We start from the raw sequence: 26,424 nt of genomic DNA on the forward strand, positions 1-26,424 counted from the left end.
TCATCCTTACTGCAAAAAAAGTTGTCTTTTGAGGAAGCAGGTTTGTTGGGTAACACCTCCCAATTGCAACACGTGAATTTTGCAGTATGTGACTGAATATCATATATGGTATAACAAACAACAACAAAACAACAACAATAACATCCAATAACTCCCTCCCACAAATACATTTTAAAGGCCAAAGGCCTGGTTATAGAGGAACATTATTGCCAGTGCCTAAAGATATTCTGTTTAGTGAAGGTGCCAGGCGAGCCTTCCTGGGGAGAGAATTCAATAAGCAGGGAGTCACCACAGAAAAGACCTGTTCTCCTGTTGCCACCTTCCTGACCCCTTGTGGAGGAGGCAAATGAAGATGGGCCTCAGATGATAGTCTCAGGGTATGGATTGGTTCATATGGAAAGAGACGGTTCCTGGTTATTCTTTTGGAATCGATAGGAAGTGAGTCTCATAACGAGGGCATCCACTGAAAATTACGAAGAGATCTTGGTGTAGTAGAGTCAGTACTGACAGCATAGTGTTTTGAGTCCTGGGCTTGGCTGTGGAAATCCCAGTTTCACATCTACAAGGGCTTCCCTGAGAGCCTTTGGGCACAGCATGGCCATCTATCAGCCCAGCCTATCCCAGGGTTGTTGTGAGGATGGCTGGGCTAACGTCAGTTAGGCCACCACCCTGAGCTTCTTGATGGAAAGGCATGATAAAAAATACCATGAACAAATGAGACTGGGAGCGGCCGCCAAGACCACATAACACCGGTCTTGAAAGATCTACATTGGCTCCCAGTATGTTTCCGAGCACAGTTCAAAGTGTTGGTGTTTACCTTTAAAGCCCTAAACAGCCTCGGTCCAGTATACCTGAAGGAGCATCTCCACCCCCATCGTTCTGCCCGGACACTGAGGTCCAGCGCTGAGGGCCTTCTGATGGTTCCCTCGTTGCGAGAAGCCAAGTTGCAGGGAACCAGGCAGAGGGCCTTCTCGGTGGTGGCGCCTGCCCTGTGGAACGCCCTCCCATCAGATGTCAAAGAGAAAGACAGCTACCAGATTTTTAGAAGACATCTGAAGGCAGCCCTGTTTAGGGAGGCTTTTAATGTTTAATTGTTTTATTTCATTTTTCTGTTGTAAGCCGCCCAGAGTGGCTGGGGAAACCCAGCCAGATGGGCGGGGTATAAATAATAAATTATTATTATTATTATTATTATTATTATATGTGCGCGCACACAAACTCTTACTCATTCTACTCATGATGAGTCTGGTTGAGGATGCTTTCACTGTTGCAGCATTTCAAGGCAGTTTTTGTTGAGCTCTGTTCTGTTATGATGCGTTAGAACAGTTCTTGCTCCAGCAGGTTCCACATTCCACCAAGGCAGCTCTTAGCTGATCATGTTTTCCCCCCCATTGTTGCACATAACATGAAAAATTATATTGTTTTACAAATTTCCTCCTAACTATCAAATATCTCCTTAGAATGTCCTGGAGCTGTTCATAGACTCAGCAGAGTCAAGGGGTGAAGTTTTCCCCTCAGGTTCCTGGCAGTGGTGCTGCATGTTTGAACTTGCTCTGATCTCCCTTCCCCAAAATAACCTCTCTGCACATAGAAAAAAAAAGCAGCAAGTCGGCAAGGAAGAACTCTTGTTATTTGTGGGTGGATATGCATGACTGTGTGTAGGGAAATTCAAACATACCATCATTCATTCCCACTCGTACCCCAAAGTGGAACAGTCCAGGAAATGTTCTGCAGTTCATTATTAACAGGCCTTTGCATATCCGAAAACACACATTACCCTAGCATGCATGTTGTACATGTGACCGTGGAGTTACGATATTTGGGCATTAATTGGAAATTGTTTCACACCGGTCCCACCGCACACCCACCACATACCTCTAGGGCAGGCATGTCAAACCTGCGGCCCTCCAGATGTTTTGGCCTACAACTCCCATGATCCCTAGCTAGCAGGACCAGTGGTTAAGGAAGATGGGAACTGTAGTCCAAAACATCTGGAGGGCCGCAGGTTTGACATGCCTGCTCTAGGGGTATATAGCACTACACTTCCCCTGTTGCCACCCTCTGGTTGCATAGGGGAGCGACCAAGGTGATCAAGGGTTTGGAAACCAAGCCTTATGAGGAACGGTTGAGGGATCTGGGTATTTCTAGCCTTGAAAAGAGGAGACTGAGAGGAGATGTGATAGCCATCTTCAAATATCTAAAGAGCTGTCACATGGAAGATGGAGCAAGCTTGTCTTCTCCTACTCCAGAGGGTAGGACTCAGTCCAATGGATTTAAGTTGCAAGAAAGGAGATTATGACTAAACATGAGGAAGAACTTTCTGACAATCAGAGTTGTTCAACAGTGGAACAGAATTCCAACTCTCCTACCTTGGAGGGTTTTTTTTAAGCAGGGATTGGATGGTCATCTATCATTGATTCTTTAACTGAGATTCCTGCATTGTATAGTAAGGGGTTGGACTAGATGATCCTTGTCCCTTCCAACTCTAAGATTCTAATTTTCTATTACCGGTATTCTCTTCCTTAGTAGCCTGGGGAAAATAATTAGGAACAGCCACTAATTCCCGGATCATGATAGGATAAACTTGTTTGTTATGCACATGATAGGATAAAATTATTAGTTATGTACACAAACATAATAGCAGCCAAAAGAGTAAAATTGCAGCTTGAGGTGATAAATGCATTATTCACATTGCTAGTGTAACAGAGTCTTGACTAAAGACCTTAAAGTCTGACTAAAACCAGTGGAGAGCCATCATTGTCAATGATACGGAAGCAGATGGGGAGCAATGGCAAAAGGCAGATTTCCATGTTCCTATGTAGTGCATACATTCTAACAGCAGGTGGCAGAATGAGATCAAAAACCATGCATTCTAATCCTAGAGTTTGTGGCAAGTGCAGCAGGAAATCCCAGTGGCATGCTAAGAATTGTTAATACAATGGATTTTCTTCCCAAATCTGGATTACTGCTGCTTATCATCTCTGACTTAGATGTTGCAATAACTCCCAATTACTGCCACACAGTTACTGACGTCTGTGGATTAAGTGCAGGGCTAGCCCTCCAAGAACCCGCAATCCTGATTCCAGAGACGCCCGTCTCCCCGCCCTGCACCTCCCTACAGCTTTGCACGGAGACTTTTAAACATTAGATGACCAGGCCATCTCAAGGCCCGGTCAATGCTTGATATTGTAAGCAAGGAAGAGCCATTTTATGCAGGGTCCCCCTAAGATGCCACTTGGCTGCCGCCGCCAAACAATGGCTTGCTTCCTCAGTCTCCACAACAACCCTGACGATTCACAGCTGAGAGGGGATTTGAACGCTGGTCTCCCAGGTCCTAATCCAACAGTTTTAACACCAGTAATTGTGTCCTCTGCTATATGCAGTCATTTTAGCTACTAATGGCGCCAAGGGAAGCCTCATGTCATGCAGTTTCAGTGACCAAGAGAAAACGTTCCCCTTTCTAGACTTTTATGTGAACGAGGATGTCTTGGGCAACACATGTGGCAAATCTCAGCTTGCGGTTCAGTGTAGCACAAGTCTGCTGGCAATTGCAATGGCCTGTGAGTTTAAGAATCCATTTCAAGTCTATTATTTTTCAGAGAGTATAAGCACTTGATCCTTGCAAGCATGGAGGCTACCATGGGATGCAGGACTAGTATTCATTTCATTTCATTTATTATATTTCTCTGCCACTTTTCACTCCCACGAGTCACAAATTGGCTTGCAAACCCTGGAGTAGCAGTAACACACACAGAGAGAGGGGAGAGAGAGAGGGAGATATTTCCTGGAGTTCCCATCCCCCTACCATTGACCATGCTGGCTGGGGCTGATGGGACTCAGAGTAAAACAGCATCTGGAGGGCTAAAGATTAGGCAGCCCTGGCCTAGGGAGAACATGGGGGAGAAAATTAAATCTGCACTGATACTAGAAAGAACACGGTAAGGACCCTGCCTTCTGCTTGCCTATGATTTGCTGGGTCTTGTCCTCTGCCCACAGGCCTCTGGACCAATCAGAAGGTGGGGAAGGACAGCAGGCAGATTAACCTTGTAATGCTTGGCCAATATCCCACTATCATACTACGCAGGCTGTGTTTTCACCAGTATGGTAGTCACACTGCACCTGGACTCAAATGCAGGACTCGATGGGGTGGAGAAAACTCCAAAATGTCACTCTGTGGCATCCTGTGGTTTTCTTGTCCTTCAATGAGACATCAATGTGTTTCATCATGGATCACTTTGGACTGACATTCTCCCCAGCTTCAGGATAGCTGAGGCACACACTCGTCTGTCTACTGAATGGGACATTCATCATTCTCACAGCCAGAACACCTTTTTATTAAAAAGTGAGACTTAACTGCCCTACTGCTGCTGATTCTGCAAGAGTCCTTGATCAGAACATGGCCTCTGATTAGAAGTGGGCAAGTCCTATGCAATGGTGCATGCAGAGATATAACAGGCCACCTCCTCTGAAGGTATAAGTCAGGGACCCCCAAACTAAGGCCCGGGGGCCAGATGCGGCCCAATCGCCTTCTAAATCCGGCCCGCGGACGATCCGGGAATCAGCATGTTCTTACATGAATAGAATGTGTCCTTTTATTTAAAATGCATCTCTTGGTTTATTGTGGGGCCTGCCTGGTGTTTTTACATGAGTAGAATGTGTCCTTTTATTTAAAATGCATCTCTGGGTTATTTGTGGGGCATAGGAATTCGTTCATATTTTTTCCAAAATATAGTCCAGCCCCCCACAAGGTCTGAGGGACAGTGATCCGGCCCCCTGCTGAAAAAGTTTGCTGATCCCTGGTTTAAGTCATTCTGCAGTCCCTCTGCATTGGAGTGACGGAATGGTCATACCTAATCCAGATACTTCGCAGGGCACAATCGGGGTGGGTGGGTGTTGTTTGGAAGAAGGCATGGCCTTGATAGCAAATCATGTAGAGCTGGAGCTGAGAGTTTGTGTGTTCTCTCCCTCCCTCTCTCTCTCTCTCTCTCTCTCTGTGTGTGTGTGTGTGTGTGACCCCACACACCAAGAAATTGCACCCCAAATAGCAGCTTGCAAAAGGTGTGCATGCTTGCATGAAAGTAAGTTACAATGAAACGTCAATAAATCAGTTTCAATCAATGTGAATGCTTAGTGGCCCAGGATCTTGCTTTGCATGCAGAAGGTCCCAGGTTCAGTCCCAAGGGAGGGCTGGGAAACCTTGGAGAGCATCCTAATCAGGTGTGAAAATTACCTGCTCCTTGGTAAGTGAGCACAGGACTGACACTTGCTGCCTCAGTCCCCTTTCCTCCCCATCTGCCTCTGCATTGCCCTAGATGCATTGCTGACACACGTCATAGTCAAGCCTATCTGTGCCAGATGGAGCTCCTTTGGGGGGGGGGGGCAGAAGAAAAAAGAAGAAAGCTTTCCAGTGCTTCCTAGATAACCCCCTGACCTTCACTACACACACACACACACACATTTTGAAACCAGCGACCATCTACCCCTGACCTGGCAGCTTCATCAAAGGCAGCAGGGACCTTTTGTGAATCTTTCAATATTTATTCGTTATAAAAGCAAATTGAGCACGTAGGCTTCTGTGCGTGAGAATTTCATCAGTCCTGCTACGTGGAAGCCAGAGGCTGTAAATCTGCTACTAGATGAGCATAGCTGATGCATTCTGTTCAAATCACGAACATGAACCTGAGACACAGGGAGGGAAAGACCAGGATATTATCTGCAGAATCCGATGCAAAAGCTCTTCCTGGGCCATATTCTGCAAGCAGCAGCTGGACAACTGAAAGCTCCATCCGAGTGAAATATCCCTACAATGCTGCGGGAATGGCATTGCTTTTCTCAAACATGCTTTTTTTGCTGTATCCAGAGAGGTGCTTTTTTTAGCAGGGCTCAGAAAAAGCTTTCCACCCCACAGACTGCATAAACTGACTTCCAGGGCTGAATGAGATTGGCAGGGGGGTGATACCCACCCACAGCTGCTGCCTGCCTACCCCAGCCTAGTTGGCCAAGGTCCTCCTCGCAGATGACGTATGACCTGACACCTTCATGCTCAGAGTTCCTGGCTCTGCTCCACGCTGTGGCTGCTGCTGATGCAGGACGAGGTTGCAGGCAGTCATGCGCCCTTCTTCACAGATGCTTCTCTCTTTGAAGGACCAGCAGGCATACTCCAGAGGTCACCTGGTCATCAACTGCCCCATAGGGTGAGGTAAAGGTAAAGGTAAAGGGACCCCTGGCCATTAGGTCCAGTCGCAGACGACTCTGGGGTTGCGGCGCTCATCTCGCTTTACTGGCCAAGGGAGCCGGCGTCCAGCTTCCGGGTCATGTGGCCAGCATGACAAAGCCGCTTCTGGAGAACCAGAGCAGCGCCTGTTTAAATCATACTTGCAGTTGCTAAGTTTGCATCTCTACATACAAATCAGCACGTGCAAATTTTACGCAGACCTGGGTCCTCTTTTGCCTTTTTTAAAGGGGTGCATTTCCTCTCCTTTTTTTGCTTTTGTAAGTAGCCCCCCCCCAGGTCTGAGCACCCCATGCATTGTCAATCTCTGGAGCAGCGGTGGGAGAACCTGTGGACCTCCAGACACTGTTAGACACATCATTCCACCAACCCACTCCCAGCATGTCAAGGGGGAGGGATGATGGCCATCCAGAGGACCTCACAGTCTCCAACTCTTGCTCTGAACATCAGCAGGGACAGGTGGTAGCTATGCATCTTCTGTAACACTGAGACTATGCAAACACTAGCAACTTAAAAGGCAGCAAGGTGTGTTTCAAGTCACCTTGCTGTAAACATCAGAGGGAGGGCAAAGATATCACCCTTCTTGGTGTGCCTCCCCCACGAGAGGTCTGGGGGGTGGCAACACAAGAACAGGGCTTTTCTGCAGTGGCTCCCCATTTATGGAATACTCCCCCCCCCCCCGGGGAGGCTTGCCTGGTGCCTTCATTATCCATCTTTAGGTGCCAGACAAAAACCAGGCCTTTGGCTGATTGACATCTGGTGCCCTTGTAAATGTGTTGTGGGAGGGGCTATTATTGTGTGTGTGTGTGTGTGTGTGTGTGTGTGTGTGTGTGTGTGTGTGTGTGTGTGTAATGCTGTACACCTCCTGAGAACTACAGGTGGAGGGCTGTATACTTAATTAATTGTTCCTGTTTAGTTTCACTGCCCCTGCACATGCCAGAGCTCCTATTTGGGAAGCTGTCACCTGCATAGGTTGTCTGTCTCCAATGCACACACATGGCTTAACTGCGAAGCCAATGTGCCTGAAGTTCTCTAATTGGATGGAAGCCGGTTCGAGAGGAAATGCCTCAAATGGCAATGTTTCTCAAGGAACTAATGGATGTGAATGTAAATACTTTACATAAACCGTACTCTTCTTTAGCTCTGTGTTCTGCAAGTAAAAGCTTTTGAATATTTTAACTGGTGTTTGGACACTGTTTTAATTTCAATAAAAGTCAGTATTGCACATGATGTTGCCTTCATCACAATTTAGCTACTCTGCCAAACATATAAGCCCCAGTGACCATTCAACGGACTCAGAACAATCAAGTCTCTTAAATTCCAGTGCAGAGATAGATATTTAGACACAACTCTGTGTCTAAAATTGAGCCTTGTATAATTTTGACAATTAAAAAAGGAGAGGTGCCTTGTGCAGGTAGGTAGGAGTGATGCACAAGGTGCCTGTGTTCCCTTCAGGTGTGACTGGCCAACATGTGGCCAAAGCCAGAGAACAGTATGCTAGTAAGTCTCTCTTCTCTTTGGCGACCACTCATAGCCGTGTAAGATTGTCTTCCATAAACACGATTTTAACAATGAGTCCGTAAGTGACTGTGGAGGACAATTCTGGACCCACACGTCCTTCCACAGTGGGGACATTGGTTTCCGGGAGGGAGTTGACCACAGTGTGGATTTGCCAAGCGTGCCTTCCTCTTAGCACGTTTCTCCCTTGTGTCCTGAGATGGAGTTTCTTCAAAGCCCATGACACCTTTTGTAAAGACTGTTCTCCAATAGGAGCACTCGCAGGCGTTTCCCCAATTGTTGGTGTTTATACTACTATTTTTTTTAGATTTGCCTTGAGACAGTCTTGAGACCTCTGCTAGTAAGTTAACATGTTTGGAGCTAACGGAAGTGGCGTTCTCCAAGATCCCTCACTAGAGGGGGCTCATTGCACACTGGCTTCAAGTCACCCAGCCTCCTGCTGTAGCTTTAGTTGGTAAACAACCTTTGAAAATAGCTTGGGGGAGGGGGCAATATGAATTCTGAACAAGAGCAGCCTCCAAGACACCTAAGCACCTTTGAAGAACTTTTGTTCTGACATGCAATGAACAGGGGGTGAGGCAACAGAGCGAGGAAGGGACAAATTCTAGATTAGCAATGGAGAAAATGGATTTTTAGTAGGCGCAGCTTGTCATGTAGGAGTCAGGAAAACCATGGCAGCCCAAATTCCTTCTTCCATGGGTGCTTAATATTGCAACTGAGTCAAGTCTGAGGAGCACCTGTCTGGAGGCACCTGACATACCTAAGAAACTCTGAATATCAAAGAAACAGATATTGGACTAGGGACAGCATCAAACTGGTCTACAGTCTCCAAGCCAAGTTATCTGGAGTTGACGAACGCAGGGAGCTGCTTTCTAACCGAGAATGGGTCAACGGGACTGGAGGCAGCTCTCCTGGGCGGGTCTTTTCTTATAACGAAAAATTCGTCTAGCGAATCCCATAGGAATGCATTGAATTTTTTTTGAATTTTTTTTTTGCCCATAGGAACACATTAATTGAATTTCAATGCATTCCTATGGGAAACTGCGATTCGCTAGACGAATTTTTTGTAAAATGAATTCATCTAGCGAGGCAACCTCCACTAGAAAAAACCTTTCATTAAGCGGAAATTTTGTTAAGCAGGGCATTCGTTAAGCGGGGCACCACTGTAAAAGCAGAGGTGGGGTGGGGTGGGCTCCTCTGTCTCAGTTGTCTAGAAGAGGGGATTTCAGTTGACTAGCTATGGATCTGCATCCTCTTTTTCAGAGATGAATCTGGGAACTTTTGTGGGCAAAGTACATGCTCTACCACAGACTAATTAATTTGCAATGCCATTTTGAAGATGATAATCGTAATAATTAATTTGTGCTCCCCCCTCTCTGTCCCTAGCCCAGTTTCTCCCCTAGCTGAGCAATTAGGTTCAAGTGACCAGATACGAACTTGTCTGAATAATTGGAAGTTTGTCTCCACTTTGAAATAACTGACCACTTGATGTGATCCCAGACCAAGCACTGTCTGATGTAAGGGCTTGGAGAGTTGAAGAAGAGGCAGGGCGAGCCCAGGTGATTCGAGGTAAATGGAAGCTGAGTCTGCAATAGGACTTGCCTTCCTCCACCAACTGGATTCAGCTCCTGGAAGAACAGCCAGTTAACGGTAGCAGCAATCCACAGCTGCGATCAGATGTTCACTGCATTTGAGGGTAAAGGCTCTGTCCAGCCCAAGGCCTTCCAGATGCTGTGGGACTCCAATTCCTATCACCCCTGACCATTGGCTGCGCTGGATGGGGCTGGTGGTAGTTGGAGTCCCATTGCACATGGAGGGCGCCTTGAGCTAGCCTTGATGGCCAACAGCCTCCATGAACTGGTGCAAACCTTTCTACAAAGCCATCCCAGGTAGTGGCCATCACTACATTTTGTAGTGAATTGTGTAAGCTAATGAGAGACTGAACAGAGAAGTGGCTCTCTTTTGTCTGATCCAAACCTACTACCAGTTGATCCCCCACACACTAGCATTATCATGGTATACACTCAAGTTTTACTCAAAGCACACTAGTGGAATTAAGGCACTTAAGTGAGAGCTCATGCAGACTTCCTTTCATGCCGTTTTACTGCTGAATCAGACCTGCTCAGCTTCAATTCTGCATATTCACACTGTTTTCTGGGCTACTTGCCTTAGTTCCTACACAGCTCCTTCTGCTGTCAAGCAAAGTCTTTAATCCCTCATTACCACACTTGTCCAGAGACATCATAGGAGGTTCATGAGAGAAGCACTCTCTGTCACTGCCCCTCCATCTCCACAAAGTATAAAGTGAGTGTGCACTTAAAATCTTAGGCTTTTAAAGGGGGGGGTGTAAGACGTGAAATTGCTTTGAGATGTTTTATGGAATATGATTAATAAATGGAATTAAATAATATATATAAATTGTAAGAGTTGGGACTAAAGGCATGACAATCTCTTGGGCAGTAATAATGCAAAAAGAAGTTGGGTGTGGAGGACAGGACCGTCTCAGTGGTGGCCCCAAATCTTTGGAATTCCCTCCCCAGGAAGGTGTATTAGGCCCCCTCATTGGCACTTTTAAAGCAGATTTTTTAAAGAAAGAAACTGCACCTACCCACCATTCAGCTTTTTGTCCAACACCTTATTTGCTTTAGGAGTTGTGATAGTTGCCACTGTGAATCTGTAAGGGGTTTTTTCTTACTTTCTTTTTGATCACAAATTTTATTACCTGATGGGTTGCATTTTCTTAACTGCTGCAAACAAACGCCTTGTTTAAAATTCATTAAATAAAGACCAACCCACCCAAACAAAAGAACGCAGCAGTCACTCCAGCAAAATGCAAACACGAAAAACCCCCAAAGCAACCTGACTCCCTTCCCCTGCCTCTTGGGGCTGTTTGTGACGCTAAGATTTCATGTACCAGCGTGCAAGTTCATGCAGTATGTTGTCAGCGAGCGCGGAGAAAGTTGCGCAAAGGCAGTTCCCGAGGTGTAAACATTTCGGAGAAAGCTGCTCCGCGAGCTGCCCGTGTCCTCTCTTTCCAGGACCTGCTTCTTGGAAGAAACACCCCGACCTGAAAATCGTGGCACTTTTCGTGCAGCGAGACTTTGCAAACACCCAGCATTACACAGATGCATGAAGTGCTACTGGGCTGCAATTGTCAAACCTTTGCTACAAAAAATTAAGCCCCCAGGAATCCACTGGACTTGACTTCCAAGCAAACACGGCTAGGTGGTGAAAATCCGGAAATATGCAGGAGGGAAGCCTTAGCAACTACCGTAGAGCGAAGAAGCGGCTCCCGCTTTGTGTTGTCATCAAATCTTCTTTTTCAGACCGCCCCTCCCCCCTCCCCCCTTTTTTTGCACGCTCCTTGCTTTGCATTGTACGACTCAAGAGCTGCGGCTCCTCAGCCCAAGAACAAATGAGTGAGGGGGGGGGGGAGAGAATCCAGCCTTGCCCTCCCACCCCCAGGCATTTCTGCTCCAAAATGAATACCCTCATTCCCCGTTCCCGCAGTAAACAACCCCCCCCCCCGCCCCAGACCGAGACCTGGAGCGCCTCCTCGCGAGTCGGCATGCCTGCAGGGTTGCACAAAAAGGAAAGGCAGCCGCGGGCAAGGAAAGGGGGAGTGGAGAAACACCCCCCCCCAAGTCCAAGTTGGGGCAATGCCTTCGTTAGACGGGCCTGTCGCTGCGCGGGGCCTGTTTTACAGGTTTGGGGGCTGCTGCTTTAACGCGCGTTAAACAGCCTGCCTTTCTCTCTCTCTCGGAGCAACGCTTCTTCTACTCTTGCAGCTGCTCGGAGCTCGCTCTTCCCTCCCGGCCAGGTGGGGGAGGCTCCTTGTTCCCCCCCTCCCCTCCCTCCCTCCCCTCCCCCTTTCCCGGGGGCTGGGCGCCGCGAGCCCCCGCATCAGCTGATCCTGCCCCGGCGCCCGCCTGCACCAAGCCAATCAGAGAGCCGGAGGGCTGGCACTGGGCAGCGGTTAAAGGAGGCAGCCGGCAGAGCTGCTCCTCTAGAGCGGAGCATGGGAGGGCCCCGGCCAAACTGACCAGCCACTCAGCCTTCGCCTTCCTCCTCCTCCTCCTCCTCCGCAGCCCAGAGCTGACCATCTGCTCGCCCGCCCGTCCGCCCGCGCATCCTCCTCCTCCTCCGCCGCCTCGGCTCCCTCCGCTGCAGTCGCCAAGGTAAAGAAGGAGCTGCGAGCGAGCCAGCCCCTGGGAGAGTGCGCCGCGGAGAGGGACAAAAAGGGGCAGCCTTTCAATGGGCTCAGGAGTCCCTATGGATTTTCCAAGGGGCGAACGCCCCCGACTCGCGCCCCTCTCTCCTCTCCATCTGCCGGGGGGGGGGGGGGGCGTTGCGCTGACGCGCGTCTCTGTTCGATACGGTTAAGAGGGAACCTACTTCGGAGTGATTGGGGGGCGGGCTTATTTAGGATCTGCTACGATGCTGTTCACACGGGTCTAGGGAGGAGGGGAAGTTAAGTGTGTCATTTGCTTGGAGAAAGTGGGGGACTCTTGTGCCAGTTGTGGGGGGGGGGATGTTTGGAAGCATTTGCACAGTTGGCTTTTAACATCTGCCTCTCTATAGTCCATTCCCCCCGCCGCCCCTTCCCTTTTCTCTCAAGATAAGCAGGTCTTGTTTGGTTTGCATTTCTCATCCACTCTGATGACATCCGTTTCTGTCTGTGCTTCTGTTTCTGGAGAGACAATGGGAGCTGTGTGCCTGAGAGGAGTGTATGCAAGAGGTTCTCTTTCTTCTTCTTTTCCTCTGAGACACGAAAAGCAGGTTTCTCCAACCCTGATCTGTGGGGCTTCCTTGTAATCAGGAAGCAAAAGGAATTTTTGATGCCTGTGAGTAAAGTGGGGGCAGGGAGAGGCATTGCTAAATAAGGAGGAGCTTGAAAATAGCTTTTTATTTTGTATTTCTTCCGCAAACCCTTTTTACTTTGCTCTTTCCAAAGGCATGGTAATCTCCAATCTGGTTGCTTTTTGAATTTCCAGGATCTATCAAAACAAGAGTGGCTCCAGGGAGCCTGTGGAAATGCTCTTCAGCCCAATGTGTTTGAGGCAGGATCTCCAGGAGGGGAATGGGCAGGCATAGCATTACACCCACTTACACCCACATAGAAAAAGCAAACACCCCCTTCCCTCTGGGTCAGAGGAAGGGGCAGGACGAGTGACACAGCTAGCAGGAAAAGAAGCCTCTGCATTAGAAACTCTCAAAGGGAACGGCTTAGGGAGCTGGGTATGTTTAGCCTGGAGAAGAGAAGGTTAAGGGGTGATATGATAGCCATGTTCAAATATATAAAAGGATGTCATATAGAGGAGGGAGAAAGGTTGTTTTCTGCTGCTCAAGAGAAGCGGACACAGACCAATGGATTCAAGCTACAAGAAAGAAGATTCCACCTGAACATTAGGAAGAACTTCCTGACAGTAAGAGCTGTTCAACAGTGGAATTTGCTGCCAAGGAGTGTGGTGGAGTCTCCTTCTTTGGAGGTCTTTAAGCAGAGGCTTGACGGCCATATGTCAGGAATGCTTTGATGGTGTTTCCTGTTTGGCAGGGGGTTGGACTGGATGGCCCTTGTGGTCTCTTCCAACTCTATGATTCTATGATTCAAAGGGACCCACCTGGAGTGTCATAGGAGGGCTTGTCTTTGAAGGAGATGCATGGAGCAGAGGAGGACAGAGTGGAAGGACGAGGGGGGGGGTCAAATGCATGTGTACACACCACTTCACCTTACAGATCCATTTGGAAAATAAATCCTAAACTAAACGTAGGTGCAACCGTAGGATCATATGTCTGTAAGGTCCAACTAAAATGTCACATAACTTAAAAGCTTGTTCAAGAGGTTTTTAAAGTGTGGCTGTGACAACCAGCAGTATTGTATGCTCAGTGGGGAGCTGGGCTTGGACTCCCACCTCCTTATCAGTATTTGGAGTATGGCAAACTTGGCTTTGCCTCCATGGCATATGGGAAATGGCCCTTCCGTTGGAGAGCACAGGGAATAAATCCTCCTGAGAGAATTTAGACACCAAGATAAACAGCTTGGAAAGAGTCAAGAGTGGAAATGGGGAGGCTTTGCAAAGGTGTTGCCACATCTGTTAGCAAATATCCAAGACTACCTTTCCTAGAAGGGGGAACCGTTGGACTTGATCAAGGGCGACCAATGTGGTGCCATTCAGATGTTGCTGAACTATAACTCCCATCATCCCTGGTTGGGGCTGATGGGAATTGTAGCCCAACAAGCACTTTGGGTATCTCTGGACAAGTTTGCCATTTGTAGTACAGTACAGGTATGTACAATATCTGATGACATATATTTAATGTACTGCATATGGCTCAGGGTGGGTGGATGATCCAGACCTCAATGGAAGCATTCCTTGTATGGTGGACCAGTGAGATATATGCTACATTCATTTGCAGGTTGGTGCCTTTGTAGGTGACTGTTGGCTGTATTGTTCCCAGAAAGCAAGATGCAAGGATATGGGCAGTATAAACAGAGTTCTGCTATAGTTATGGTAACTATTTGCTGGTTGGGACCACTGATCAGTTTTTTTTCATGTGGAGCTACTTCATAATAAGTTTTTTTGGGGGGAAATTAGTAGAAGGAGAGCATACAGACATGTCTACTACTACATAGAATTTTCCACACAAGAAAGTGTTGTGTGTGAACTCAAAAGCTTGTATAGTGGTGGAGCTACAGTCAGCCAGCCTCTTGATGAATTTATCTGCATAATATATTCTTGTTATATTTCATCTTCTACATTTTTAAGGAGTAGGCATAAAGGCCTTCACCCTAAAAATAAGGTGGGAAGTTATTTTTCAAAGGAAATTCATTACAGGTATAGCTAACACTTTTCAGCATAAAATAACTCTAGTGCCCAAAAGATTATACCATGGTGTATTAATCTTCAATGTGCTATAGGGCTCTTTGTTCTTGATTTACCGGAGAGTCATTAAGGGAAAGTTGGGTGAATGCAGAAGATAAAAGGGGAAATGCATAATAATTCAATGAAATTGTCTAATGAAGCATTTGGAATGTTCAATTGTGTTATTTTGCCATGCTTTTTGTCACATAGTGTACAGTACTAGCAGCCTCACTGGGCTGCTAATGCACATAAATTGACAATACACATTCTTGTGTTTGGAGGAACATTAGGTTTCCAGTGTTTCAATGTCAATTTTTTGTAGCTACCAGAAAAGTACTTTTTGTGCATCCCTAATTAGAGACATTATTAGTGGAGTTCCTGTTTAACATCAACTATGGTAGGACCCTGCAGCCTTCACAAAAGGGGACCTTTATCCACTCCAAAAGTAGTTGGAAGCGTCTGATCCCATTACAATATTAGCCCCTGTGTCTACTCAGAAGTAAGCCTCATTTATTTCAGTGAGATTCACAGCGGAAGTTTGTGTACTGTACATTGTATAAGAAGATTGCAGCCCTAGTTTCTCTTAAGAAAACAGCAAGTTACTGGATAAGTATTGCAAGTTCATGATCTGTTTGATTAAAGAGCAGCATACAAACTCCCATTGGGAAGAACTTCTGATCTTGAGCCAGAGTGGTCAAGGGCTTCAGAATGACCACTCTGGCTGTCCAGTGTAAATTCGGTACAGTAGAAAATATGCCATGCACATTTAAATCACACTTCCCAACTTGAGAAAGTTTCAGAGTTGGTCCAGGCCTTTCTGAAATCTCCTTTCTACAATAGGTATCGGTTTCATGTATATCATGTTACAAGTATGGGAACAACACATTGCTGGATGGGACTCTCAGATGCTAAAAATAGTCTAAATAGCAGTACCCAGTTTACAGCAGGATGGTGCAGTTGAGTTCATTTTTTTTTTAGTTTGCTGCGGAATTGAGTTGTTTGAAATGTATATCTGGGAATCATGAGCTCTGGGAGAGATTGTGTACAGGTTCTAATGTATTTGAAAAGTCTTAAGTAGATCATTGAGACTGCCTTTTAATATAGTTTCACCGGTAAAATATATTACTTACACTGGTTTGTTGTAGTTTTCCAGGCATGATTCAAAGTGTTGGTTATTGCATACTCGTAAAATGTTTATAATTAGGGGAGGTGTGCGCAAAGGAAGGGCCTGTAGCTTGCAAGGGCCCTTAAATGGATGTGTGCGCATGGAATGCTTTGCAGAATCCCTATCAAGGTCGATACTGGAGAGCACATTTTACCCTTATTGTTGTATTGTACCCAAGTACAGGACAGCAGCTAACTATCTCCCCAATTAATTAGTAGCATTTTGCTTATATGGGAGAAATGATGCCTCATTGGGGCAAGTGCATGTTAAATCTTCACAGAACTATCCAGGCTAATCTGCTCCCGATTATTTCTGCTATTCAGAATGAAGCTTGCCGCACCTTCACAGCTCCAGCCTGGATTTTGATGTAAAGTTGCCACTTCAAAGCATGGCTGTCTTTAGATTCCATTTGAATCATAGAATCATAGAGTTGGAAGAGACCACGAGGGCCATCCAGTCCAACCCCCTGCCATACAGGAAACACCATCAAAACATTCTTGACATATGCCTGTCAAGCCTCTGCTTAAAGACCTCCAAAGAAGGAGACTCCACCACACTCCTCGGCAGCAAATTCCACTGCCGAACAGCTCTTACTGTCAGGAAGATCTTCCTAATGTTCAGGTGGAATCTTCTTTCTTGTAGTTTGAATCCATTTGCCCATCAGCCAGTGGGAATAGCTGGCAGCTCTCCACAGCTGGACTCTTAACCCGACTGGCACACTCTGCCTGGGTTACCAGAGAGCATTGATTGCAACTAGGAAAGTGTCCCTCCTTGCTTGTTGGCAGGCATCCCTTTCATGGACTCCTCCCCCCCTTGCTTTACAGGCCTTCAGAAACAGCTTCTGTAGCCATGGCTACCTCTGCAAGCTCCCACTTGAGCAAAGCCATAAAGCAGATGTACATGAAGCTGCCTCAGGGTGACAAGGTGCAAGCCATGTACATCTGGATTGATGGGACTGGCGAGTTCCTGCGCTGTAAAACCCGGACCTTGGAGCAAGAACCCAAGAACGTCGAAGGTAAGCAGGCGGGTTGGTGTGTGCTACCTGTATCCTACCTGTGAAAAAGGACTGTGTTGTTGTTTATTGAATTTATATACTGTACCGCCCTATACCCAGAGGTCTCAGGGCAGTTCACAGAGAAGATCAACATGAAAACCACAATATAATCTAAATAAATAAAAACAACAATTTGCCCCGCCCCCCCGGGTCTAATTGTGATGCCAGCTTCTTGCTCTGGCTCCGCAATGCCACCCTGTTTCTGGGCAAGAGCTGCCAGGCTAGCTAGTGAGTCTCTGGTGACGACTAGGCAGCTAGTTTTTAATGTTTGATGTTTCATCGTGTTTTTAATATTCTATTGGGAGCTGCCCAGAATGACTGGGGAAACCCAGCCAGATGGGCAGGGTACTATTTCTTTATTTCTTTATTTTCTGCATTGATGGACCTGGCTCTTTCCCTGAACTTAAACATTTTCCCATTGGGTAAAAGACTGAAAACCAGCAGGGTGGGGGTGGTGTTTTTATGAGTTTATAGTGCGTTCCAGCTCCCCCACCCCAGCCAACAATGTCTACTACAGTTCTGTGCACACTTACCCGGGAGTAAGGCCCGTTGAACGCAATGGGACTTGCATTTGAGTAAACATGGGCACAATCACACTGCACACCAGGAAAATGTCAAAGGTGTCTGTCTATCTAGTGGGATAAATGGATTGTCTGCCAAAGTTCAGTTCCTTTTTGTGCCAGATGAGCTGAACGTTGGTGGAGCAGTAAAGGTGGGGGAGAGGTTTGCCTACATTTCACAAAGAAGGCAAAGTCATATCTTTCTCAGTTCCCTCTAAAACAAGTAGAACCAAACTGACTTTTAGAAAATTGATGAACTTGAACTTCAGCCTAGGCCTTGATCAGAACCATTATCCAGTGATTCGCTATTTACTCAAAGCTTGAGTGGGTTGGTCACCAATGTGCTGTAATCCTACAGTATATTTCTGCTCAGAAGAACACACCACTGAAACTCATAGGACGTAATTCCCCGCAAACTTGCTGTAAAACCTTTGTGCTAAGCTTTCCCCCCAGACTCAAAACAGCTGAGCTGACTGTCCCCCTTCCGCCCCCAGGATAGGGAGCCTGTGACCCTCCTCCAGATGTTGTTGTATGGCAACGCCTACCATTCCTGACTGTGGACCGAGTTAGTTGGCACTGATGTGAATCTCCACAGCATCTGGAGGGGGCTCCCCATCCTCGGTGAGGTCTGCCCTCTTGCAGGATGTGCTGTGATTCTGAAATAAGTCCACGTGTTACACCTTCAGAGCACCCCACCCCAAAGGATCCTGGGAGTGGTAGTTTGTTTCGGTTGCTGGGAAATGTAACTCTGTAAACGACCATTCCAGCGGTTTTGGTTGGGGGCTTCCTGATAATGCCGCTTGTTTCTTCACTCAGTGCCTTGGTGTGCCAGTATTCATCCTTGATCTCGGGAAGGTGGCAGGAAGCAAGGTGGAGGGGGGGAGAGAGCCATAAAAATTTCCACTGTGCACAATGAGTTGGCCTTTTGTTTGCCCCTCAGAACAGAGTGGCCTCCCCAACACAATAAACAGCATTAGGATTTCTTCACATGTTGCCATGGAGCTGGTCAGAGATGGTTATGAAACCCGCAGAGCATGTATGGCCAATTAGAAGTATTTAGTCGAGTGCTTTGTTTTTATTCCGAGGAGCGAGCGGCTGGCACTGCTTGGTTTAAATCATTTCGCCACCTCCAGCATATGAAAGGGATCAAGCTGGCCAGCCGGCCGGATTAACCACTTTAATGCCAATTCAAATATGATTATACTGTTTGCTCATTCTCTCTCCCACCAACTCTGAGTAGTGCTAGTACCTGGGCCCGCTCTCACGCACACATCCTGCCCTGGAGTGAAAGCTTTGAAACGGAGCAAAACCAAATTCCTGGCATAAGGAACGCTGTGGGGTCAAGGTCTGGGAGCGTGTGGGGGAGCAGAGGAGCCTGGCAAGAGGCCACATCTGAAGCCCTGAATCATTTGCAAGCACAGCTGCCCAGTGTTTTGAGTCAAGTTTCTCTGTAAACCTGAGAATGCGGGGCTTCCACTTTTAAAACAATGGGTTCTGGAGCATCCTAGCTCTGCGCTGAATGGCAGGTGGCTCTGCTTGGATTCTCTGATAATTGTTGTAACAAGCTGTTGGCATGAAACGGTAGCATAGGAGCATTGTTACAGACACATGGCCTACCCATCAGTGGCAAGGTATGGCATGGGGGACTTCTAGTTTCTCTGTTTTGTGGGGTGGGGGTGGTTCAAACTGCCGCCACCTTGGCCTGTAACAGATCTTCAGTATTTCCCCTGTTAGGTGGGAAAACAACTTAAACTGTTTCCTGCATCGATGCAGAAAATCCCCTCGTGTGACCAAGTTTTGTACACAAGGCAGGCTTCTGTTTAAAACAAACAAAAATTCCTTCCTAAACAGCTGCTTCAGAACATGATAAATCCCAAATGTGCATTTATTCTGGATGCAACTTTCCTGTTCCTCACAAGCAGTCCTCATTTTAACTAAAGCGGCAGCAGCAGCATGGCCAGCTAGCATAGATTCTTTTTCTGGAAAGTAGCTGGAGTTTATCGCTCAGGCTGCCTATGCTTCTGCTTCCAGATCTGCCAGAGTGGAATTTTGATGGCTCTAGTACCTACCAGTCTGAGGGCTCCAACAGCGACATGTACCTGGTGCCGTCTGCCATGTTCCGGGACCCTTTCCGCAAAGACCCCAACAAGCTGGTGCTCTGTGAGGTCCTGAAGTACAACCGCAAGCCGGCAGGTATGTCCAGCTCTGCTTCTTTTCCCTTCTGCTCTGCTCTTGATAGGCCTGGGAAAAGAAAGAGTGCAGAAAAGGTCGCTCCCGTGAGAAATGAGGAACGAGTCGTAGTAACACTTAGGAAGTTCAGGCCCCGTCAACCCGAGAATGGGAGCTTGTTCTTTTATTAAAGGACAAAGCAAATTCACGGAGGTTGGTATCTGGTGTCGACAGCTGCTAGCTATGATGAATAAGGAAAACCTCTGTGCTGAGAGGGACAGGATACCTGGAACATAGGAACTTTCTTCCCATGAGACATTAAGCAGCACTTTCAGGTTGTGGCAAAAGATTTACCGTACAGATTAAGGATAAGCAATTTGCTTGTTTTCAATAAGATTTTTATTAAGATTTTCCCATAATACCATAAGATACCTGAGATATAAAATGAGAAAAAGAAGCAAAAGAAAAAGGGAAAAAAGAGATAGAAGAGAGAAAGAAAGCAGAAACATTAGCAAAAATTACAAAAGAGGGACTTCTGATTTTCCATCTGCCAGTCACGTACTAGAAGAAAACAGAATTCTTTAAAACAATCAGTCAATGCAAGCAACTATCTACTCTGCTTTCTGATAAACAATATTTCCTCCAAGTTACAAGTGCCCCGTAGTCATTCATTTCCTTTTCTCACGGAAAGTCCAAAATTAGCAATTTGGTTGTGGTGTGTGAGTGTCCCCCTCTTCTCGAAGAAAGCATTTTGATCCTCTTTTATTTTCATGCTTTTCTGTGTATAAAAGTACATGCCCTGTCAGAGGAGAACTTGATCTGAGTTGATTGCAAATGTTTTATGTTGTAAGCCGCCCAGAGTGGCTGGGGCAATTATTATTATTATTATTATTATTATTATTATTATTATTATTATTATGTATTTTACCCTAGCATCCCTATATAGAATCATAGAATCATAGATAAATGCAACAGGTAGCCTTACACCTTTTTGAAAGAGAGAAATTTAACATTTCCTTCATGGATCAAACCAAAGGTCTGTCTAGTCACCAAGCTGGTGTCCTCCAGATGAGGATTTGGACTAAAGATGGTGCTGTGTGGGGCTGATGAGAGTTGCAGTCCAAAACATCATCCAGAGGGCACTAAGTTGGGGAAGGCTGATCTAGACCAACCTTCTGTGTCCAGTAACCTCAGCCATTTTCCTCTGGAAGCTCACAACACTGGCGTAATGTTGGCAGAATAGCCAGTAAACATCAGATGCCACTTTCAATCCACAAGACATTCATTCTTTGAGCTGCATCAGCTGATCTATTGGACGCATGCATAGCTCCCTCCATGCATGCTTCTTCCTTGCAACATATTGAACACAGTCGGTCTTCTCTTTTAACCACTGCCTCGCCTTCCTGCAGAATTCATTTACAACTTGGAGCCATGACACTGTAGTCACCATGGTGATAACACCGTTGCCAAGGTGACATTTCAAGCACTCTGTTAAACATAACTGTTTGGGTTTGATGCCAGCGTTCAAGATAGTTTAGCTGTAAAGTTTAGATCTCAGTTAGCTAGAAGTGTTTTGAATGGAACTGGGCAATCTGTCTCCCGGCTTCCATTCTTGATATGGGAAATGAGCCAAGTGATCCACCTTACAGGATGACTTTGTGCTCTAATTGGAAAGAACCACAAGACGCTCTGGCCTTTACTGATTGATTGATTGATTGATTGATTGATTGATTGATTGATTTGCTGATGTCATAATCAATCAACGCAACACTTTCTACAGTTCTGAATGGTGTTATTATGTTTGGCTGATCTATGCTGCCCTGGTGTCTTATGATATGGTGAGGGATGCGGGTGGCGCTGTGGTCTAACCCACTGAGCCTCTTGGGCTTGCCAATTGGTAGGTCAGCGGTTCAAATCCCCATGACAGGATGAGCTTCCCATTGCTCTGTCCAACCTAACAGCTCAAAAGCATGCCAGTGCAAGTAGAGAAATAGGTACCACTGTGGCGGGAAGGTAAACGGAATTTCTGTGTGCTCTGGTTTCCATCATGGTGTCCCATTGCACCAGAAGCGGTTTAGTCCTGCTGGCCACATGACCCAGAAAATTATCTGTGGACAAACGCCAGCTTCCTCTGCCTGAAAGCGAGATGAGCGCCGCAATCCCATAGTCGCCTTTGACTGGACTTAACTGCCCTGGAGTCCTTTACCTACCTTTTACCTATGATATGGCGGTCTATATTCTTAAACTCTTTTGTAAAGAGTCTTGATTAACCCTCACCCGCTAGCATTTCCCCCATGCAGTGGAGAGGCATGAGAAAACTACAGGCAGAGCTTGAGGTATGGTACAAGTAATACTGATTTGCCTTACACACATTTTTCTCCCAGAAACAAATTTAAGGTCTACCTGTAAAAGGATTATGGACATGGTGTCTAACCAGAACCCCTGGTTTGGGATGGAGCAAGAATATACCCTTCTGGGAACAGATGGACATCCCTTTGGCTGGCCTTCCAATGGCTTTCCCGGACCACAAGGTAAAGATGCTACAAAGGAAGACCACGGATGGTCTTGAGTTCCTCAGAGCAAATTGCAGCCTGCCGCAGCTTAGCAATAGAGCTTGTGCTTTGTCTACACAAATGATGGGGGTTTTAAGTGGCAGCTGGTGCTGAGCTGGGTGGAACATTGGCCTATCTTGGCAGAAGGATATTCCCTATCCATGATGCAAAATGGAACTTGAATGGGCCCTTGCAAAGTGTGGATGATAAAATTGTGAGGCCTTTGTTCATGTGCTAATGGTGGGGCTTTGAAGTTGCTCCACGTTGCACTTCCTTTTTACACTTGCATGTGTACAGCATTGCTAGTGACACATCACCTCTAGGCTGAGCACTTTCAGTGCAGTGCAGAATTACAGTGGTACCTTGGTTTATGAACTTAATCCGTTCCAGAAGTCCGTTCTTAAACCAAAGCATGCTTTCCCGTAGCAGCGGGGGACTCAATTTACACTCAGCGGGAAACGGAACATGTTCTGCTTCCAAGGCAAAGTTCACAAACCAAAACACCTACTTCTGGGTTTGCAGCGTTCTTACTCCAAGTTGTTCATAAACTAAGCTGTTCTTAAACCAAGGCACCACTGTATTAATTCCATGGTTTATGTGCCACCTTTCAAGGCAAGGTCATCAGTTTGCATAAAATAGTAATTGCACAGTTTGCCTTACTGCATGGCTGCATGTGAGATAGTGGTAGAGACACAGCTCTTAAGGTTGCATCCACCACATCCCTCCAGGTAATATGCAAATAAGAGTCTGAGGCTACATTTGATGTAGGATTCAAAGATGGGATTTATATGAGCCGGATCATGATTCCTGGTAATGTATATTCATGTATTGAACATAGTGGTAAGAGATGCTGACTCACGCATGGACCCCTCGTTCTTCTTGCATTCTGCAGGGCCATACTACTGTGGTGTTGGAGCAGACAAAGCTTACGGCCGAGACATTGTGGAAGCCCATTACCGAGCCTGCCTATATGCTGGTGTGAATATTGGAGGCACAAATGCAGAAGTGATGCCAGCACAGGTAGATATTGGAGCCGAAATCCCGAAACAAATGTTGGTCTCTCTGCATTGGGGTTCTTTGCAGGCGTAGTAGTGTACAAGGTGAAGGCTGTGAACAGCATCTTGCAGACCAGTTTCCGCCTCCCTTTCTCTGTGCTAATCTTTGAAACCGTCTTCTCTCCTCTGTAGTGGGAGTTCCAGGTGGGTCCTTGCGAAGCAATTGATATGGGAGACCACCTCTGGATTGCTCGATTCATCCTTCATAGAATATGTGAAGACTTTGGAGTCATTGTGTCTTTTGACCCCAAGCCCATCTCTGGGAACTGGAATGGAGCTGGGTGCCACACCAACTTCAGCACGAAGCTCATGCGAGAGGAGGGAGGCCTCAAGTAAGTGTGTCTTTTTCTTAGGAGAGGATTAGAAAGGGAGATCTTGTTACCTTCAGGCCATACACCTTAAGCAACATAGTGCTGCCACTTGTTCCAAAAAAAGCCTTCCAAATTCTGCAGGAATTTAAAATACCCCAGCATGCAGATATCACGACAATATACAAAACAGAAAGGAGATTGGTACATTTTAATGTGCCTGTATTTTTCCTCTTCTGGTACAGAGTGTGACCAGGCAGTAGAGGGAAGTGCATCGTTTTGCAATAGCCTCCTGCTTTGATATTATTGGCTTTCTTGAGCTGCCATTGTTGAGAAATATCCTTGTCGTTCGGAGGCTCGAAAAAAAATCTGCTATTAAAGAATTGACTGGTTTCTGAGCACGTGTCAAGAATGGGGCTGTGTGCATGTGGCAGTTCTATGGGTCTGGAGACGTGCCAAATGCAGCAGTGGGCACACCATCCAGTTTCCCTTTTAAATGCTCACGTGCTATTTATTTTAATGATTTTTTAGAATAGGTGGACTTCAGCCACCAAATACTAGATTTGCTTTCTGTGCTTCTAAGGAATTGCAACACACAAACACCCCACCCCCTTACATAACTCCAATAATAGTGACCTGTGGCCTTGACCGAGGGTTAACTCTCCCGATGACGTGCTAACGCTGTACTACAAGTAAATAGATTTAGAGGCCCCTCTGGCGATCTCAGCATCCTGCCTCTTCTCGTTTCTACAGGCACATTGAAGAAGCCATTGAGAAGCTGGGCAAGCGTCACCAGTACCACATCCGTGCCTATGACCCCAAAGGGGGGCTGGATAACGCCAGGCGCCTGACCGGCTTCCACGAGACATCCAACATCAACGAGTTCTCTGCTGGAGTAGCCAACCGTGGGGCCAGTATCCGCATCCCGAGGAAAGTGGGCCAAGATAAGATGGGCTATTTTGAAGACCGCCGACCCTCCGCCAACTGCGACCCATACGCTGTGACCGAAGCTCTCGTCCGCACTTGTCTCCTTGGCGAAACTGGGGATGAGCCCTTTGAGTACAAGAACTAAGTGAACTCTGTCCCACACAGAAGCCCACCCATTCCCTTCCCCCTTCTGCATTTTCTAGATGTTAATTCTGAGGGCATGAGATAATACCATGTCTGTGTGCCCCCCCCCAACTCTCTCCCCAAAATTTACCCTCTTGTTTCTTCTGGGTGGAAGAGGGAAGTCTTAGTCTCTTTCAGTGTTTATTCTGTTTCTTCTGGGTGGAAGAGGGAAGTCTTAGTCTCTTTCAGTGTTTATTCTGTCGTTTGAGAGGCAAGGAAAAGGAAGAGTAGGCATTAGAGGAAACAGTCCCCAGTTAACCACTATTTTTGTCTAATCCATCTGTATGTATTGACAGGATTTCGGGCACTTCCAGGGACAGGCAGCACAGTGGGGGGGGGATGCTTAAGAAAAATATTTGTGAGGCCCATTTGTTGTGCTTCTTGCCCAAACGTGCCCTTTGTGAGCCCTGCTGAAAGGAACAGGAGATGGGCAGAGGGAGGGAAGCCCTTGGCACATCATTTGTTCACTTCAGTGGTGCTTGAAAATTGAGGCGTTCAGCAGCCCACCATGGAAAATAGGAAGGTGGCTTAACCCATACCTAGCCTGGGTCCACACCCAAGCGCTCTCATGGGCAGAAGGGTGTTTTAATAGCCTGTTATTATGAGATAGAGGGGCATTATGGCATGCCAACCGTGGGGCAGTGTTGGGCATTTTTGCAGCCTGTGGTTAGATGTTGTTATCCCCGCAAGACCAAGTCTTATTCAAAAGCTGTTGCAACATGTTTGATCTGTTTTGGAAGCTGTCTTGACTTTTCTGTTTCTAACACAGAGTGAAGTAGTATTTTTATATTTTAATGCCTGAAAAGGAAAAAAAAGTTTGTGTTTGTTTTCTTTCGAAAAAGGTCCACTCAATCAGCCATTTGCAAAATGGCTAAGTTTGCTACAGGTGTCTGTTGGTTAAGACTCGTGTACAGGATCGAGGAAGGGGGTAAGGAGAAAAGATGGGGAGGGGAGAGAGAGAAAAAAAAGAAAAAAGAGCTGCATGTTTTCACCTTCAAGAGCAGCTTTGATGGCTTGTTATAAGCAAGGGGTATCCGTTTACAAGTTTATAAGTGAAAATAGGTATTAATTTTTTTAATTTAAACTGGAGCCACCGGGGTTTGTCTCAGCAAGGCCGCGTGCAGCTAGTTGTGGCAACAAGATACAACCGTGCTTCAGATAAAAGGAGTTGGCTGGTCAACTTGAACCATGTTATTTGACAAGTATTTGGCAGGGGTGGGGGTGGGGGTGCGGGAGCAGGGTCAAGGAGTGTGTTAAAACCTCCAGTATGATTTCCATGTTAGCTTAAAGTGTGGCTTTTGATGACTGCACCGATGAAGAGCAACAGGTGGGAAGCGAGGTTTTTAGAGATTTTTAAATAACACGTTTTTAGGGGTTTCTAAAGTTGTACAGTTTTGCAAAGGCCACTGCTGCTCCTGTTAGGTACATCCAGAAATGCTTCTGCCAGGAGTCCACTAATAAAACAATAGTTGCGCTCAGAGGTAATAATGCTAGTGGGGTTCAAACGTTCCGGGATTTTGTACTTTGGTATCTTGCATGATGCCAATCATCTTCCGCTGCATTTGGACTTGAAAATAGGGTGGGGTTTTTTGTAATAAAATTTTTAAAAATCAAACCCGGTTGTAATTTTTTGCTTCCCGCTTTTCCGTGTCTGCCTGTGGCTTAATTTATACTGGGGGTGGGAAACTTCAGCTCCCAGGGGCATGTCTAGCTGCTGCTGCCCCTCCGCACAGCTACTGGTGGTGAACTGTTGTGACTAATAGATTCCTAGAGGATTTGCCCCTCTATCTGATCCTGTTTGCAAAGTTCCATGAAGCCAGCAGCCACCTTCTGTACAT

General features: G+C 46.5%; 1 protein-coding gene across 1 annotated transcript; it reads left to right on the forward strand.

Moving 5' to 3' along the window:
- Nucleotides 1-11,726: 11,726 nt before the first annotated feature.
- Nucleotides 11,727-26,201, forward strand: GLUL (glutamate-ammonia ligase). The gene is made up of 7 exons (XM_035121947.2): nucleotides 11,727-11,928; nucleotides 16,603-16,793; nucleotides 19,424-19,585; nucleotides 21,946-22,092; nucleotides 23,006-23,133; nucleotides 23,301-23,500; nucleotides 24,230-26,201. The coding sequence occupies exons 2-7, from the start codon at nucleotides 16,628-16,630 to the stop codon at nucleotides 24,546-24,548; spliced, it is 1,122 nt and encodes a 373-aa protein (XP_034977838.1). The 5' UTR covers nucleotides 11,727-11,928; nucleotides 16,603-16,627; the 3' UTR covers nucleotides 24,549-26,201.
- Nucleotides 26,202-26,424: the final 223 nt, after the last annotated feature.

This window comes from Zootoca vivipara, chromosome 7 (genome assembly GCF_963506605.1).
Source record: "Zootoca vivipara chromosome 7, rZooViv1.1, whole genome shotgun sequence".
NCBI classification, from domain to species: domain Eukaryota; kingdom Metazoa; phylum Chordata; class Lepidosauria; order Squamata; family Lacertidae; genus Zootoca; species Zootoca vivipara.

Excerpts from the sequence above, each read along its gene's own strand:
- GLUL (XM_035121947.2), top strand. The coding sequence starts at position 16,628 with ATGGCTACCTCTGCAAGCTCCCACTTGAGCAAAGCCATAAAGCAGATG. Across the intron at positions 16,794-19,423 it reads AGAACCCAAGAACGTCGAAG|ATCTGCCAGAGTGGAATTTT; the intron begins GTAAGCAGGCGG and ends TTCTGCTTCCAG. Across the intron at positions 19,586-21,945 it reads GTACAACCGCAAGCCGGCAG|AAACAAATTTAAGGTCTACC; the intron begins GTATGTCCAGCT and ends TTTTTCTCCCAG.